Source organism: Thyridium curvatum, assembly GCF_004353045.1.
Source record: "Thyridium curvatum strain D216 chromosome Unknown NODE_42_length_358865_cov_86.645117, whole genome shotgun sequence".
NCBI classification, from domain to species: Eukaryota; Fungi; Ascomycota; class Sordariomycetes; order Thyridiales; family Thyridiaceae; genus Thyridium; species Thyridium curvatum.
In genome coordinates, this window is record NW_022156797.1 from 87,078 (window position 1) to 104,429 (window position 17,352).

General features: G+C 55.1%; 8 protein-coding genes across 8 annotated transcripts; 5 read left to right on the forward strand and 3 right to left on the reverse strand.

Annotated features, from left to right (window-relative positions):
- Window positions 1–156: 156 nt before the first annotated feature.
- E0L32_007067 (uncharacterized protein) lies at window positions 157–1,137 on the forward strand (the record flags this gene model as incomplete). Its single annotated transcript, XM_031141770.1, has 2 exons — window positions 157–234; window positions 376–1,137. 2 exons carry the CDS (start codon window positions 157–159, stop codon window positions 1,135–1,137), a joined length of 840 nt encoding a protein of 279 aa, XP_030993892.1.
- A 769-nt stretch (window positions 1,138–1,906) lies between these two features.
- Window positions 1,907–4,049, forward strand: E0L32_007068 (uncharacterized protein; the record flags this gene model as incomplete). The annotated part of the gene is made up of 5 exons (XM_031141771.1): window positions 1,907–2,161; window positions 2,215–2,491; window positions 2,548–2,746; window positions 2,982–3,425; window positions 3,485–4,049. 5 exons carry the CDS (start codon window positions 1,907–1,909, stop codon window positions 4,047–4,049), a joined length of 1,740 nt encoding a protein of 579 aa, XP_030993893.1.
- Window positions 4,050–4,448: 399 nt separating this feature from the next.
- E0L32_007069 (uncharacterized protein) lies at window positions 4,449–6,887 on the reverse strand (the record flags this gene model as incomplete). The annotated part of the gene is made up of 1 exon (XM_031141772.1): window positions 4,449–6,887. The coding sequence occupies one exon, from the start codon at window positions 6,885–6,887 to the stop codon at window positions 4,449–4,451; it is 2,439 nt and encodes an 812-aa protein (XP_030993894.1).
- Window positions 6,888–8,208: 1,321 nt separating this feature from the next.
- Window positions 8,209–9,141, forward strand: E0L32_007070 (uncharacterized protein; the record flags this gene model as incomplete). Its single annotated transcript, XM_031141773.1, has 3 exons — window positions 8,209–8,559; window positions 8,640–8,968; window positions 9,021–9,141. 3 exons carry the CDS (start codon window positions 8,209–8,211, stop codon window positions 9,139–9,141), a joined length of 801 nt encoding a protein of 266 aa, XP_030993895.1.
- Window positions 9,142–9,473: 332 nt separating this feature from the next.
- On the forward strand, window positions 9,474–9,944 carry E0L32_007071 (uncharacterized protein; the record flags this gene model as incomplete). Its single annotated transcript, XM_031141774.1, has 1 exon — window positions 9,474–9,944. One exon carries the CDS (start codon window positions 9,474–9,476, stop codon window positions 9,942–9,944), a length of 471 nt encoding a protein of 156 aa, XP_030993896.1.
- A 59-nt stretch (window positions 9,945–10,003) lies between these two features.
- Window positions 10,004–12,115, reverse strand: E0L32_007072 (uncharacterized protein; the record flags this gene model as incomplete). Its single annotated transcript, XM_031141775.1, has 2 exons — window positions 10,004–11,590; window positions 12,062–12,115. 2 exons carry the CDS (start codon window positions 12,113–12,115, stop codon window positions 10,004–10,006), a joined length of 1,641 nt encoding a protein of 546 aa, XP_030993897.1.
- A 991-nt stretch (window positions 12,116–13,106) lies between these two features.
- E0L32_007073 (uncharacterized protein) lies at window positions 13,107–15,198 on the forward strand (the record flags this gene model as incomplete). Its single annotated transcript, XM_031141776.1, has 5 exons — window positions 13,107–13,334; window positions 13,402–13,683; window positions 13,749–14,084; window positions 14,137–14,317; window positions 14,387–15,198. The coding sequence occupies 5 exons, from the start codon at window positions 13,107–13,109 to the stop codon at window positions 15,196–15,198; spliced, it is 1,839 nt and encodes a 612-aa protein (XP_030993898.1).
- Window positions 15,199–15,922: 724 nt separating this feature from the next.
- On the reverse strand, window positions 15,923–16,766 carry E0L32_007074 (uncharacterized protein; the record flags this gene model as incomplete). The annotated part of the gene is made up of 3 exons (XM_031141777.1): window positions 15,923–16,166; window positions 16,229–16,688; window positions 16,754–16,766. 3 exons carry the CDS (start codon window positions 16,764–16,766, stop codon window positions 15,923–15,925), a joined length of 717 nt encoding a protein of 238 aa, XP_030993899.1.
- Window positions 16,767–17,352: the final 586 nt, after the last annotated feature.

Below are 17,352 nucleotides of genomic sequence, written 5' to 3' on the forward strand. Positions count from 1 at the left end.
GATCACCCCGCAAAATTGGGAATATCTACTCCTGACTAGTTCAGCCGCTCCTGCCTGGGCCATTAATGAACTTTTTCCTGGGGGCTGCATTCTCGTCCTTGGCAACTCATTTCATCACTGCCGGCCTCTTTGAAGTGTCTTTTGCCTGACTGGAAGATGGGATCTGTACCACTAGAGCTTGATACAGAGCTTCCGCCAGGAGCATGGGACAGCCACGTCCACGTCGTCGACGAGGTAGGGCCCCCACCACTCTTTTCTGTCAAGAGTTCCAGGCACTAACAATAGGTACACACTGCCTAGGAAACCTTCCCTCTACATCCTTCCCACCCATACCGACCGAAGAAAGCAGATTTGAATGACCTCCTAAGGTTTCAGTCTACGCAAGGGGTCGCCCACAGCTGTATCGTTGCCTTTTCGGTTTACAAGAACGACAACTCGTCAATATTAGATGCACTCCTACGCTTGGGAGGCAGAGGCAGGGCGGTGGCCTGCATCGATCCGGAGACCGTGACAGAAGAAGAACTCCGTCAACTACACGAGGCCGGAGTTCGTGGAGTCCGAATCAACCTAAAGACAACATGTACAAGAATTGATACGAATGATCTCGCTGAGCTATTGCAGAAATATGCGCGCCGTATCAGACCGTACAACTGGGCGATCCAGTTGTTTGTGGCGCTCGATCAGGTTCCGCAGCTGGTGGATATCGTGCCCAAGATAGGCTTGCCGGTCATTCTCGACCATATTGCAGACCCGAATCCTTCCAAAGGTCTCGTGCAGAAGCAGGAGGGATACGAAGAGTTCATGGGCTTGCTCAGGTCAGGTCTAGTGTGGACGAAACTGAGTGGAACCTATAGATTCGAGGGCGTGCCTGGCCTGGATGAGTATGTCATCAGCATACTGCAGACTGCTCCAGACAGGGTGGTGTGGGCAAGCGATTGGCCTCACAGTGGCGGCGTATCTGCCAACCCTGGAGGAGATAGAAACAAAATGCAGGACTACAGACAGATAGACGACCAAGCTTGGATTGCCAGGTGCAAAGCTTGGTGCCAGAAAGCTTCGACAAACGGAGAGGACCTGGTTAGGAAAATCTGGGTGGACAACCCTAGGAAGCTGTGGCAGTACGGTGCCGATGACTAGGACTGAATTTCTCAAAATCAAGGTCAAAGATAACTGGAATCTGTATACGTAACCCTCTGCTTCGTCAAGCCGTTAATCAAAATCCTCCTTGACCACCTACTCGTGAACAAAACCAATATTGGTTCTTTTTCGCCATGTACCTCGATCCTCCAATAACCAAATGATTACAAATTTGGAACGAGCCCAGCCAACTTACTCAAGTCGGAGCAAGGATTGAGTGTCGCCACTTTCAAAGCTAATGTGTCCCCGATCATTGCTGCCCCGGCCCAGTTCCACACCTCCAACTACCTAGGTAGATCTCCGCCCCAGGCGGGGGCGCGCGCTCGACATCGTTGACTAGAAGTTTTTGACATTACGTGAGCAATCTGGACATATACATGCCACTGCAGGGCCATTCGCTGGCAACATAACGAACAATTATCAGCGGAGCGCCGACCGAAACATGAGTACACCGGCAGCCAGGTCTCGGAAGACGAGCTCCGCCTCTTCCGGCCCGGGGAAAAGCCGCGCGGGCAATCCCCGAGCTCAACGGGGTCTCACATGTGCCAACTGTCGCGCACGAAAGGTAAGATGACCGAATCCCAAGCCATCTGGGCCTGATGCTTTTCGAGGTGACCCTGCATGAACGTGTTCAGTACACTGACCTGGGCTCTTTCATCCATCCCCACAGACACGCTGCGACGGGGCACAGCCCCAGTGCAAGACATGCGAGGTCTATAAGGATGCATGCCGTTATGAGAAGCCCCCACCCATGTCGCAGATTGTGGCGATGGCCAAGCGTCTCCAGGACGCTGAGCAGACCATCGAGGAGCTGCGCAGGTCTCTGGATGAGCGAAGCCTGCACGACGCGCGGACGTCGTTCAGCAACGACCAGACTGTCCTCGGCGTCCAGGAAGGGGCTAATGATGCGATAGTTGATAGATCTCACAACGGGCCCAGCCCGCCACTGGCTGTGAGGAGCCCTTCCAAGGAACCGACACCCAAGGAGATGCTGTCTGAGCTGAGTCTCGATGAAAACGGCAAGGTAAGAAGGTTATGGGGCGTCCTTCGCGCCTAGCTTTGCTTACAGGTCATCAGCTCTGTTACTATGGTGTCACCTCTGCGGTGCACGTGGCTCCGACGCTCGAGTCTGAGTTCTCTGGACCAGAACCATACAGCGCGGAGCCGGCCAAGTCGGACGTACGAACCCTGCTGACCTCGAAAGCCATCGAGTCCCGAGCTTGGGAAGAGTTCGCTGTAGGCAATGCAGCTATCGACAACGACATACCGCGAGCCGTACTCTCAAAGACCCTTCGGGTCCACTGGACCTGGGTCGCGCCCATGTTCATGTGGGTGTACAGACCGGCGTTCATGCGTAAGGCTTCCAGCCGCTCTCTTTCCCTTGTCCCACATGTTAACACTCTTCTCCAGGTGACATGGCGGAAAACGGAAAATACTACTCTCCATTTCTTCTAACTGTTTTGTGTGCCCACGCCTCTCGCTTTCATGATGCCAAGATCGGCGAGGCCTTGATTGGCAGGGCCAGGCTTCTTCTCGGACAGGAGATTCAGAAGCCGAGTTCAATACCGACAGTACAAGCTCTTTTACAGTTGAGCGCAAGAGAGATGGCGTACGGGTCGATATCACAAGCGTGGTTGTACAGCGGAATGGCATTCAGGATGAGCACAGATCTAGGGTTGCACCACAACCATGGGAAGCTCTTAAGCCTGGGTCAGTTGTCAGCAGAGGACATGGAGATTCGGAGACGGCTCTTCTGGAGTTGCTATTTCTGGGACAAGTACGACACCTCACCGGTTTTCACATGTTCTCACACAGGAAACAAGCAGGCTAACACACGGTTTCAGAGCTATCAGTCTTTATCTAGGCCGATTGCCTGCGCTCATAGACCCTCCATATGATCCCGCATTGGAGCTTCGTAAGTATTTATCTCTCAACGAGTGGTTTCCTATGCTAACTCGGTGCGGGGAAGTGGACGACTTTGCGGAACACGAGCTATGGTCGCCGTATTTCGGAGGCGATGAAGACCCTAGTCGGGTGTGCGAACGAGACTATCCTCCCATGCAGTCACACGCAATTTCCTGCTTCGAGAACTCTTGTAGACTTGCCATTATCCTCAACGACATCATTCTCCAACTCTATTCTAGGCGCGGTAGCCCCGACATTGACGGCTCACTTAGAAGCATCCGAGACAAGCTCGATGAGTGGAGGAGAAAATCGCCTGCTCATCTCAAGTACAACCCCGATCATCTGCCACAGGTCTGCCCTCCACCACACATCTTGACACAGAAGTAAGACTGCCCAATCCGTTCCGGAGGTGTCCCTGAATTATCCTGAACTGTATCCATAGTCTCCTATATTATACCACCATCATTCTGCTTCATCGTCCATTCTATTCGGAAGCGATCCACCGAACAGCCTGCCGCCAGGCGTCCGACAACATCGAGAAGCTCCTCCTGCTTCTGGAGAAGACCTTTGGATTTACCCGACTGACCTACCTCATGGTGTACTGCATCTACACCGGCGCCTCGGTAATTGTCCCCGACGCCAAGGCAGGCGACCTGGCCGCAGATGGGAGGTTGCAGACGTACCTGCGCGCCCTGAGGGAAGGCAAGACGACATGCCCACTCGTGGACAGGAGCCTCGATATCATTACCAGCAGTCTCAACTCCAAGGACACCTACACGAGCCCAAGCTCAGTTAAGCAAAACAGAGCGGACACGACCGCGATGCCGTCAGGGGACATACTGATGGGGAGGAACTATCTGCCGGCCTTCCCATACCGTGACATGCAAGTCGACTTCTCTGGCGATCCGCAATTCGTCGGCATGGACGTCGATCCCTTTTCACTGCTGGACAGCTTTCCTGAGAACCACTTGGACAACGTCACGGGGGAGTGGTACATGCCGTCATAGGACGTTTGAACCTTTCACAGTGCTGGCCTTGCCGTCTGACTCGAGTTCCCAAGGCTGTAATTTCTCCTTTTTGAAGCTCTCGCTACACCACCACATGTACTAATCTCAGCACCTCCTATATATAGACAGCTAGGACGCAGCCGCTGGCCAACCAACAGCCATCCCTAAAGCTCTATAACTTCGCGGTCTACTGTCTCTATCAGTGCAATCTATCCTCTAATGCTCTAGCCGTGATTCTAATATGAAATAAAACATGGTTGTTTACATAGCAACAGCTTTGCTCATAACTCTTTAAAGCGCCCCCCGTCAGTCATAATTACCTTACTGATACAACCATCATCATGCATATGTATATCTACCCGGGACATCCTACCCACTGGACAACACCCCTCGGGCACGCTATGACTCCTCCGCCTCGCTGTCTGCGTCTTCTCCGCCGGCGGCTACCTTGTCTTCTCCTCCACCGCCTCGCTGCACCTGCTTCTGCCAGAGCGCCGCATACCTGCCCCCCTGCGCCAGCAGCTCGTCGTGCGTGCCCCGCTCGGCGATGCGCCCGTCGTGGATCACGAGGACCAGGTCGGCCGACGCCGTCGTCGACAGGCGGTGCGCGATGACGATGCTCGACCGGCCCTTCCGCAGCCGGCCCACGGACCTCTGGATGACGGCCTCGGTGTTGGTGTCCACGGCGCTCGTGGCCTCGTCGAGGACCAGGATGGTCGGGTCCTTGAGGAAGGCGCGCGCGATGGCGAGCCGCTGGACCTCGCCGCCGGACAGCTTGACCCCTTGCTCGCCCACTTTCGTCAGGTAGCCGTCGGGGAAGGTCGTGATCCGGTCGTGTATGGCCGCGGCGCGGCACGCGGCGTGGACCTCGTCGTCCGAGGCGGACGGGCGCGCGTAGCGGACGTTGTCCATGACCGTCGTGTTGAACAGCAGCGGGTCCTGGGGCACGACGCCCAGGGCGTCGCGCAGGGAGTCCAGGGTGACGTCCCGGATGTCCTCGCCGTCGACCGTGATCCGGCCCTCGGTGACGTCGTGGAATCGGAGCAGCAGCTTGGAGATGGTGGACTTGCCCGCTCCGGTCTCGCCCACCAGCGCTACCGTCTGCCCGGGCTTGACCGAGAACGAGATGTCCCGAAGGGTCTGCTTCCGGTCGTCATAGTGAAAGCCCACCTTCTCAAAGGAGATGTGACCTTTGACACTGCCGAGGTCCTTGGCTCCCTCCTTCTCCGTGATCGAAGACTTCGTCGTCAACAGACTGAGCAGTCGCTCGGCGTCAACAAGCTTGGACTTCATCTCGCCGTAGTCCTCGGCGATGAACTTGATGGGCCAGATGATGAACTGCCAGTAGTCCACAAAGAAGATGAAGTCGCCGGGGGACGCTCGGCCCTGAGAAATCTCGTAAATGATAAGCGAGGCTATGATGGAAAAGGTAAAGGGCACGAGCGCAACCAGCGAGGTCTTGATGACGGCGTCTCGCCACTGCCAGTCTCGGCTCGCCCTGAGCTGTTCTTCGACAGCTTGCTTGAAGCGGTTGCTCTCAAAATGGAACATGTTGAAATAGGTGACCGTCTGCCAGCCCTGAATGGCCTGGTGCATCGCCCGCGTCTCGTGGCGCTTCGCCTTGTTCGAGTGCCGACGGGGATCGATGTTCCAGCTCGACGAGACGGCCTCAATGGCGACGAATCCAGCAGCGGCGATTCCCATTGCCAAGCCAATCAGCGGATTGAACCTGGACGCCAAAACGCCCAGTCCGATGGTGACATCGAGAACGGCGGGGATAATGGTGTACACAAGAGACTCGAGGAGGGCGGTGATGGGCTCGCCCTGCTCTATCGCCTTCATCGTCTCCGCCGAGTCCCGCTCGGCGTGGAAGTCCATCGAGAGCGACATGACGTGGTTGAAGGCCTTGTTGGTCACCTGGCGGTAGGAGAACTGCTTGATGGGGATCTTGACGAGCTCTTTGACGATGCACAGCAGGCCCTGCTCGTCGCTGAGCAGGTTCAGCGTCAGCCATATTCCCAGAGATCTGTAGGGGAGTTGGCCCGCGAGCAGCTGGTCGGTGATGCTGCCCAGCTGGGTGGGAATAAGAACGATGATCGCGCGGCTTGCGACCAGCGAGGCGAAAGCCATGACCAGGCAGAGCTGCACCTTGCGATCGTGCTTTGGCAGGATCAGCGGCAGGAATATCGAAAACCGCTTGAGGTATGCGCACCAGCCTCCGGCTTCAGCAAGTTGCTCCGCACGCTGCCGCTCCATCTCGGCATCTTCCTCCTCGTCCTCGTCCCCGGAGCTAGAGTCCGTGTCCTCCGCCTCCATCTTTTCATCCGCCGCCTCGGCGATTTTATCTGATCCTGCCTGGTCCTCTTGGCCACTTGAAAGGCCCAAAAGTTCATCTGCAAGCAGAACGGCAATAAGGAGAACCCTGGTTCCTTGGCAGGCAAGCTGCAGGGTGGGCGTCAAACGGCGGGACTTTGCCTGGGCCAGAGCGAACAAGGGAACTTCCGTCAGGCAAGCTGCGAATATCGCTCTCGAGGCCAGTTGATGTGACTGCTGCCAGCTCCAAACAACCCCCCAGGCAAATGCGGACAAGACCAGGTGGAAGATCCATGATTGTCTCGCTATGGGGTTCCCATCCAGGGCAACGATTAGCAATGCTTCAGCGAGACAGGAGCATATGAGCAGCGGAAACGCGATCCATGCCCTCCGGTGAGATTGCCGCCTCTCCTCGGGCTTCCCGCTCCGTTCGAGTTCCCTTACGATATCGTAAGAGATGGAAAGGATGGAGGCTATGGAAGTAGTGTAGTTAAGTGTGCTGTCGGATAGTATGTTGTGAATCATTGTGAAGGTTGTCAGCCAAAATCGAACCCTGTCTGGGTTGAGAATAGCAAGATTGGACAGATGATGAGGATATCGTGAGGTCCATTGTGCAGATTCGGCAGCTTCTCAAGAGACATGATATATGATGTCGGTTTTTTAACGGTTTCTAACTGGAAGCACACTTATGGATCTCAGCGCGAATGCGTGGGGGCAGTGCTGGGGCGAATCGAGGTGAATGCCAAAACGTCCAATCAGAGCCAGGTCAGCGTACAATGACGGCGCGCTTTCAGCAGGGATAGCCCGGCCTGACTCACTAAAACGGAGAGAGGCTCAAGGACTGAAACCAAAAGGATGGGAAATATTTCCGGGCCATGCTTGATATGTCAAAATTCGATCGAGCTTACTTTTCAGCATTCAATATTTTATGCAGACTGTTCGATGCGTCATCTGAGTCACATGTATGTGCTTCGCCCTATGACTTCTACGCAATGGTTCTGCGAATCTCACATCCGCGCTGGAAATGCAGTGCAGAATTACACATTTTGTCGATTGAAGTGTGATTGCTTTGGTGGAGAATTGCTCCTGTGCATCAAATATACGGTCTATCCAATCATGCGACGATGTACGGCATGACTCGACGCTTTGCCTCTGCTCTGGGTTGCTACCTACAGCTGGTGTTTTCAGATCCCACAATTTCGGTAAAAATTGAGCATTCTGTACTGAACCTTTTGCCACTTGGGTGTTGGGCTCCCTCCCATTCTGTACGAACAAAGCTCTCTCTAGCTTGGGAACCGGGCATCTCACACGGAGGCGGATGCGATGGGGAGCGGGGCGATCCTAGGTGCCGGGAACTGGCCAGGCCCACAACATCTTGCAAGCTTCTTGCTTGTCTCCTTTCAGCCACATGGCTTGGGACGTGGCTGGTTGACATATCGCTTGAGCTTCCCGGGTGGTGCAATATCTTGTCAATCTCGATTTCATCACTATCCCAGTTGCAAGCTCATAGACCTCTGAAATCAGGGTCAGGATGTGTTTCTATGATATGAATGCTGATTTCTAAGCCGGCCCATTTCGTTCCCACCGGACCAGTCAAGTGGATCCGGACATTTTCACGATGTCAAACACCGAGCATCACTTTTCGTGGTTGCTTAGAAATGAGTGAACTGCGCTGGATTGAAGGAATCCAACCCGGTTGAGGATATAACCGTGAATGCCGTTGTGTATGTAGAACTTGGAAAGTATGTAGTACACCACGCCATCGAAGTCCTTGGGTTGATAAAAGTTGATCAAACCAACCAAACAAACTCCAAAAGCCGTTGTGGCCCTAGTTCGAAGAAGCGCGATGGCAAGAGTACCTTCCGACCCCGAGATTATAGTCTTTAGAGGCTGGCTTGACCGCGGGAAGCACGTCTGGTCCCCTTTCGTCACCAAGCTGGAGCTACGCCTGCGTTTGGCCGGTGTGCCCTACGCTGCCGAAGCCGGCAGCCTCAGCGATGCGCCGAAGGGAAAGCTCCCGTATATGTCGTACAAGGCCGGCGAGACTTCCTTCAAGATGGGCGACTCGGCGCTCATCTCCCGTCGCCTGACGGAGGAGGGCGTCATACCGGATCTCAACGCTCGCCTCTCGGGTGCGGAAAGGGCCCAGGACCTAGCCCTGCGCACACTTCTCGAGGACAAACTCTACTTCATCCACGTGAGTCGCCCAGAACATGCGCTTCATGATTTACTGTGCTTCGTGTATGTTAACCCGGAACTCTGGGCTCTGGGGAACAGAACTACGAACTATGGGAGCAGAACTACTACGTAATGCGAGACCACATCCTCGCGTCTCTGCCTTGGCCCATGCGGGTGGGCGTAGGCATCATGATCTACCGAGACACGATGGCCCGCCTTCGCGGCCAGGGCGTCGGGCGCCACTCGGCAGAGGAGATTTCGCTATTCCGCGACGAGATCTGGCAGGGAGTCGCCGACACGTTGATCGAGGCCAAAGCCGAGAGCCCTGTTTCTGGCAACGAATGCTTCTGGGTGTTCGGCGGCGATGCCCCAACAGAGGCCGACACGACACTGTTCGGCTTCATCGTCGCTGTTACCATGTGTGCCATGTAAGTCTTGCCGCCACTGCCTTTTGAACCTTGGGTCGCTGCTAATTTCGAGGATCGATATGTGGTCAAGGCCCGCCTCGCAAGAAACTATCCAGAGGTTCCCGATCATTCTTGACTACGCTGGCAGAATACAGGACAAGTACTTTGCGGATTATGAAAAATGGGTTATATAAACTTTGCATTAGTGCAGAGTTCTTTTCAGGACCAGAGAGTTGTACATACATATAAGACCTTCCGCATTCATTATGGTGTTCCTGCGGAATGTGCTCTATTATCTCAAGCGGCGGCGGTGTAAGTCACAATCGCCGGGTGACTCAGCCGGCAACACAACCCGCTGCGCCAAGACAGTGTGCACTTCCGTGAACATCGCGGGATCAATTACACCCACATATATAGCGAACATTGAAACCCCCTCGGGAGAACTCCGCCAGACAGGGCATCACCACCTCAAAAAGTCCGAGCAGTAACAAGCCACCAGTATCCCCACCCTCCCTTCGTGCACACAATGTCCGCCGTCGACCCCGCGCGGCCCGACATCGTCGCCTTCATGCAGCAGGCCTCCGCGGCCCTGGGCACCGACCTCCCGCCCCCCAAGGACGTCTTCCGCTTCGGCGGCGACGACCCCGCCGCGACCGACAAGCTCGGGCGGCTCGCCATCGCCGGGGAAAAGACGGCCACGACGTCGTGGCCCGTCCCGGAACCCCTGCACTGGGGCGTCGGCGACCTGTCCGTCATCCTCGACGGCCGCGGCCGGCCGCTGGCCGTCATGCGCACGCTGTCCCTTGTGCGATGCAGGTTCCGCGACGTGGCCGAGGACTTTGCCCTGGCGGAGGCCGAGGGCGACTACGAGGCGTACCGGCGGGGCCACGTCGAGTTCTACGGGCGGCAGGAGAACGGGCACGAGTTTGGCGACGACAGCATGGTGATGTGCGAGAGGTTCGAGGTCATCTATCCTGTAAAGCCGGTATCCGCATAGCCCCAAATAGTTTGTACAAAATTGGTATCGAATGAATGTGTTGATTCTGCCAGCCCGGCCTACAAGCGCATAAAGTCGTTCCAAGTCGTCCAGTTGAGGTCGTTGATATCAGTCAAGTCGAAATTGTCAAGCAGCTGGGAACCGTCCGGGAACGACGGAATGTCGCCGGCTTCTGCGTATTCGTGGGGCCCTTGCCTCTGCTCCCGAAGAGCATCGATGAATGACGGCGTGACGTCGGCTTCATGGACGTTAGGATCCTTGAGCAGCTCCGCGATCCGCGTGCTCCACGCTTCCAGTGTCAAATCGCCAAGAGCGTGGACGAACGTATTATCGACCTCAGTAAGCAGCTCGGGATGATTGTGGTATAGGTCCCCGATCAAGTTCCAGGCAGACGCCACCTTTTCTCCCCAGGCTCGCCTACGCAAGTCACTGAGAACATAGATATATGCATTCATCTGTGACTTGGCGACGTGGGATTTGGAGATTAGGTGAGTGAATAGGTGCGCAGAGAATTTACTCCGAGTTCCGATTTCGATGAGGTCCAGCATACGCACTGCCGCATCGAATAGCATCTCGCCTTCCTCCGGTGTTATAGGCACTTCCTTTTCGATGGACGTTGTCCGTAATCGTGGGCCGTAGATTTTGAATCTCAAGCGCGCCAGAGCAAGGCCAGCCAAACCCTGGGCCAGTTTGTGAAGAGGTATGTTTGAGTCCGAATTTCGCAAGAACCTCCCGTAGTATTGGTGTTCTAGCTCAGTGATGGCGTCATTTTCCATCCTCGGTGTGATGTTCTTTCGGTCCGGGGCATAGATGATGCTCTCAAACATTTTTGGGGCTGTTTTCGAGGACCGCAGCCAGTGATACACTTGCAATTTGACCAGGACAAATATCATCTCGGTTGGACTATCATGTTCGCGAGGGAATTCAGCCATGTCTGGGTGAAGGTCTGCATCGTTGACATTCAGAGGTAGACGAATGTTGCCAAACTCTGATGGAGGCGGCGGCTGGGACTCGGGAACATAGACAGCAATGCTCCGGCTATTGAGACCGTTCAACTGCCACCAGACACGTATCCTCATCTCTTGCTCGAAAACGGTGATCTTGGGATCGACCTTCTCGCGATGTAGGCCCATCTTTTTGCCCACCCTGACTGCGGCAGCAGTGAGCGTAGAAGTGATCTCCGACTCGGGATCTGCATAAAGAAACAGCATGAATGCTTGCAAGACCTCAAGGTCACGCGAGGTGAGGAAGTCGGCTTCAATCAGAGCGTGCACTGTTGCGGTTCTGTATCTGTGCAGAAGCTGGTCTTTCTCCTCTCCAAAAGAGGTGAGGCAGGCATCTGCAGTGAGAGATGTGACTGCGAGTGTATAGATCGCAAACATGGTAGCCTTGAGCGGCCGAGGAATGTTGACAAGGTCCCAGCTGGCATCCATGATACGCTGCTGTAGGGTTGGCACATGGACGATCTTAATTAGCGGGTTGATCGAGTCAACAAAGATCTGCCAGTAGCGGTAAATGTGTCTCGGCTCTGGGTGTAGCTCGTGAAGTGGGCCTTGAGGCGCGGTGTAGAATAGCTGGAGTGGTGGTGAAGGATATACTAGGGGATCAGGCTTGACCCTCAGAGCTTTCTCCGGTGGGTTTTTGAGCTACGGGCATTGTCAGCACCAGTAGGCAGAGAATATGAGGGATGATTCGCTTGCCTCAGAGGGAAGATCATCCCACAAATTTCTACACATTCGTGTTAGTTGATTATCGATGCTGTCCACAGGATTGCCAACGCACAAATCTGATTTCGCCGGAGTAGTCGTCTGTGAATACAGGGTCGGCTGGCTTGGACTGAAGCTAACGGCAGGCGATATCGCAGCCTCTGAGCTCATCTCTTTGACTCTTCCCTGCGGGCCGGATGCAATCCAGGTGTGGGCCGCTTCTGAGTAGTCAATGTTGTGCCTGCGCATCAGGGCTTCATAACGAGATATCCGAGCCAGCAGCTCCTCGTCAGCGGCCCTCTTTCGAGGCTTCGGCGGAGCGCAAGGCTCATACACGCACCGCGCCCCAGCCTTGAGACAATTCGAGCACGGTTCTGTCTTGTCGCACTTGACCTTGCGCCGCGCACATACCGTACAGGCGTGCCTCTTTGGCTCGCCACCAGAACTCGTTGAAAGTGACGTCATCATGTATGTCGTGGACACATTGTCGGAGGATCAGATTGTGGCATCTGGAAGATGTGTATAACAGAGTGAGATAATAGAGTGAGAGTTCGGGATGAGTATTGTGGCCTTTAGCTGTGCTGATACGGTGGTCAGCCTTCTACCTTGGCCAAAGGAAATATCCAATCTGCTGACTTTGGCTCTCTTGACCATCTACAGATTGTCTTCCGAGGGGTTAAATCTCCTCCCGCCGGGGTGATGCAACAAGAAGGGGACCGTCCCATTGATGACAGGCGATGAAAAGAGAAAGAAGAGGGAAAGGGTAGTCTCGGCCGCTTCGGATCCATAAGGGGAATAGCGCGATTCGTCTCGGAAAATAAGCTGGCCGTGACTGACGTTGGCGGCGTCCATGTCAATTGATTTGTGCCACCGGGAATAGTAGGAAAGTCGTGTCGATGTCATCAACTTGAAGTCAATACCAGCGGGCTGCGGAACCAAAAGAATTATTCCCTTTGGTCTTCAACAGCTGATGTTGTCCAGTCCGTACGATGTCGATATGCTCTGTACCAGAACCCACTCTACCGTTTTCTCTTTTCTTACTCTCTTATCCCCTATCCTTCCTTTTCTTCGTCCATTTCAGAAAACAGAGACGAAACTGAAAATCCTCCTATGAAGCAAACGAAATATTGATCTGTTATCGTTACAAGGCGCAATCTAGGGGTGGGCGTGGATCCGTGGTGTTGTGGTGTTGTGGTGGCTCCTCCCGAACATGTTCGGGCTCGGGTCCCGAGACTCAGGTATCCGAGAGATGAGATCTATCCATCTCAACAAAATAAATATTACATATATCTTTCTGGTATAAGAGTCTTGGTGTCGGTTGATTCATTCATTATTTAATCTGTATAGTCTTCTCCTTTCCTTTTCTTTCAATCCACTCCGATAAGCAGCCCAATTTTGAACACGACATTCTCTCCCACCTTGATTCAGTACCTCCGAGGCCAACTGCCCAGCAGATATGTTATTCAAGAAGAGCAAGGCCATTGCGAGAACTCCTGGTTCTATAACAGAGAGTAAAGCAACGACGGAGACGGACCCACAGACTGCCAATGGCGCCCCAGGCAAAGAGGATACACAAACCGCTCCGCTCGCAAGAAAGGAATCAAGCGGCGATGTCTACCCCTCTGGAGTGAAGCTCTTTGTTCTACTCACCTCGGTCTATGTCAGCATGTTCTTGGTCGCTCTGGTCAGTATCTCCCAGAGTACAGGAGCCCTCACCTCATAGCACACACTAATCGACCGGGAAAACACAGGACCGTCTCATCATAACGACAGCTATCCCGCGGATCACCGACGACTTTCACTCCGTCACTGACATAGGCTGGTACGGCTCCGCGTTCTTACTTACCAGCTCTTCGTTCCAACTTCTGTTCGGCAAGGTGTACAAATTCTTCAGCGTCAAGGTGACTCTACTCGCCACCATTGTCCTCTTTGAGATCGGTTCGGCTATATCCGGCGCCGCGCCCAACTCTATAGCGTTCATTATTGGCCGTGCTATTTCAGGCCTCGGCGCGGCCGGGATCCTGTCCGGATTGGTGAGTCCTTTGGGTTCTGATATCTACAAACCTCTTTGTGCTAACCAGAAAACTTCATCCCGCAGATGATGACCATCGTCTACTCGGTCCCGCTGCACAAGCGGCCGCTGTATCAAGGAATGATGGGGGGCGTGTTTGGGATTGCGTCCGTGGTAGGGCCGCTACTCGGTGGCGTCTTTACATCCAAGGTCACCTGGCGGTGGTGTTTCTACATCAACCTCCCGCTCGGCGGCGTGGCCATGGTCGTCATCTTCTTCCTGCTCAAGATCCCAGAGCGCAAGGAGACCCAGATCCCGCTCAAGGCCAAGCTTGCCCAGCTCGACGTTTATGGCACGGGACTCATTGTTCCGGGCACCATCTGCCTTCTTCTGGCGCTACAATGGGGTGGCCTGACTTATGCGGTATGTTCTGATCATGGCGGCACATCGCATATGAATACTCATTCTCGCACAGTGGAGCGACGGCCGCATCATCGCCCTCCTCGTACTCGCAGGCGTCCTCATCATCGGCTTCATCATGGTGCAGATCCTTCTCCCAAAGACCGCCACGATCGCCCCCAGGATCTTCAAGCAGCGCAGCATCCTGGCAGGCTTCTTCTGCACCCTCTGCCTCGGCCCGCATATGATGCTCTTCGGTAGGCATCTCTCTCAGCTCCCTGGGCGATACCCAGGATCTTAACCTGCTAACGCCTCCATTTGTGTAGTCTACTACCTCCCAGTCTGGTTCCAAGCCATCCAGGGCCTCTCGGCCGTGGACTCGGGCATCCACCTCCTCCCCCTGGTCCTCTCCATGGTCGCGGCCAACATCGCCTCGGGCGCCGCCGTCCGCCGGATAGGCTACTACACGCCCTTCCTCATCGCGGGGACGTGCCTCGCGAGCGTCGGCGCGGGCCTCCTCAACACCCTCTCCGTGACGACCCCGCTCGCGCGGCTGGCCGGCTACCAGGTCCTCTACGGCCTCGGCCTGGGCCTCATGACGCAGGCGCCCAACGTCGCGGCGCAGACGGTGCTGCCGCGGCCCGACGTGCCCATCGGCACGACGCTCGTCTTCTTCACGCAGACGCTCGCGGGCGCCGTCTTCCTCTCCGTCGGGCAGAACGTCCTGCAGGGCGAGCTGCTGCGCCGGCTGCCGGCGGCCCTGGGCGGCGGCGGCGGGTCCTTCGACCCCAAGACCATCGCCGACAGCGGCGCCACGTCGCTGACGGACCTGCCCGACGCCGTGCGGCCCGCCGTGCTGCGCGCGTACAACGAGGCGCTGCGGCAGGTCTTCCGCATGGCCCTCGTGCTGACGTGCCTCACCATCCTTGGTGCCCTGGCCATGGAGTGGCGGTCGACGAGGCAGGAGGTGGAGAAGAAGCAGGCGCCGAGGGAGGAGGAGGCAGTTGTGGCTCCTGCTACTGCGAGCACGGAGGAGGCCCGCGTGAGCGACACTCGTGATAGCAGTATTGGGGAGAAGCAGTCCACTGTGGATGGCCATCATCCCCACCAAGAGGAGAAGAGCAAGGAGTCTGTGTGAACCTAGGGCCTTGAACATGAGACAGCATGCAAAAAGAATGCATGGGAATGGGACGATTTGTTATCATATTATAGAGTCGATAGAGACAACTCCTCTTACTTAAGTAATGTAGTTATCAGCAGAAAAGATCTAGAAGTTGTAGCGATCATTTCATTGGAAGTGGATGGGGGAGATTTCTGCGTGACGTGGTCGCTAACAAAGTGATGAGTCCTGTCGATTGTAAGGTTCGCCCTGAAGAAAAGAGGAGACCCAATCGAGGGCCTGCCCCGATGCTATGCAGAAAGGTACTTAGGTGGGAAGGAAAAGAGAAACAGGTTATGAGAGGGAAAGAAGATGAGAAGAGGAAGAGAGAATAAAAGGGTTCAACACTCATTCAGATAGCAGAGCAGCCTTGTCGCTGTATCTCAATCAAAGAGTAAAAATGCCCCATTCGGATATCATCAAGAAAGGCAGGCATAAATCTTTCAGTTCAATTCCATTCAATTTCGGTCTCGTTTGGCAAAGTTATCTGCAGAGAAACTTGAAGAGATTAAATGCAGACGGCACCATCCACTGACAACAGAACCACCGCCGCCACCACTTCCTTCACCCTTCATATCGCACAGTCTCCGTAACGGCAAACGACCCCCTTCTCAGCATAGCTGAAATAATAAGCATGTACGAGAAACTCTGCCTTCCCTATCTATCCCTTGCGGGGCCAGAGACCCCGGAAGCGACTGCTCCACTAAGAGTAGTCGTCCTTGACACGGCGGCCACCGACATCGTACGAGGCGTGGCTGCGCACACTACGGCGTCTCCTCCAGCCGCGTCGGCCACCGTCGTGGTTTCCGCGGACACCGATGAAGAAGAGGATGACAGCGATGAAGATGCAACCCCAAGCACCCCAGCTGAAGCCGAAGGCATAGGTACCAATCTTGGCGTCGTGGCCGTTGTCTTTGAACGCGTTTCGGGCCTTGACAAAGGTCGCGCTGCGAATTCAAGTCAGTTTAGCAGATCGATTCAAATGCCCAACCAGGATTGAAGCACTTACGTCATGAGAGAGACAGCGACGGAATAGAAGACCAGCGCAGTGAGGGCAATAAGTCCAGACAGAGCAGCGCCGAGGCGGCCACAGCAGGCCAGGAAGCCGGCGAAGAAGGCGCAGACGTCGAAGAACAGGGCGATGAGGTAGAAGACCCAGCCGAACCTCCACATGAGGTAGTAGTAGTTCGAGTTCAGCCCGTCAGGCACACCCGAAGCATCGTCGGCCCAGGGGGTGCGGAAGGGCATCGCAGCGTAGGCCTTGCTGCAGTCGGTGTTGTCAGGGCCGCATACGTAGAAATAGGTCCATTGGGACACGGCGCGGGCGCCGCTGATGCCCGAGGTGTCGGCCTGGAGGAAGTAGGTCTTGTTCAAGGGCGCGGTATCCTTGACACCGGCCAGGATGACGAAGAAGATCATGACAATCGACCCGGCGAGGAGGACGAGGGACGCAAGCCCCAGGGGCGCATCTGAGGAGAGCGAGTCAGTATAGTGTCGGCCAGGCGCAGCAAGAAATGCGAGCGACGAGACTTACTTCCGGCAGCCATGGTGACAGTTGAGGTCTGCTCAGTGATCGCAAGGCGAATTCAAAAGCTGCGGTAACCGGGCAAGTTTCAATCCGAGCTCGAAACACTGTCTCCGACAAAGACCTGTGGACAGAAAAAGGTTAGAGATCTTGCATGACGGGAATGCGGCCAGCCAGGCGTAGTGACGGCGTACAGACGAGCTAGAAGCCGGATGGAATTGTCATGGGTAGCGGCAATCTACATACCAGTCAAGCCCCGTCGTGTGACAGGCAGGAAGGTGTCGAAATGGGTTGAAGCCCAATTCTGAGGGCGCGGGGTAGCTGTTGTTTCTTCTCGAAACGAAACGAAACGAAACGAATCGACGATGGACTGATTCGACCGGGATAGACCGGATGTCGAGGGGAGAGGAGCTGTGTTTGTTATGCGCAGGGAGGGATATTATACATTAAGATGGATGCAACACACAGGATGCCAATCGTGCCGTACCAGGAACTAGGACGAGCAGGTAAGGTAGGGGAGGAGAGAGAGAAGGGTTTTTGGGTGTAGGGACGCAGGCAGAAGAAATACCAATGACGATGTCATGCGAACATTGGTGGTGGAGTGAGTG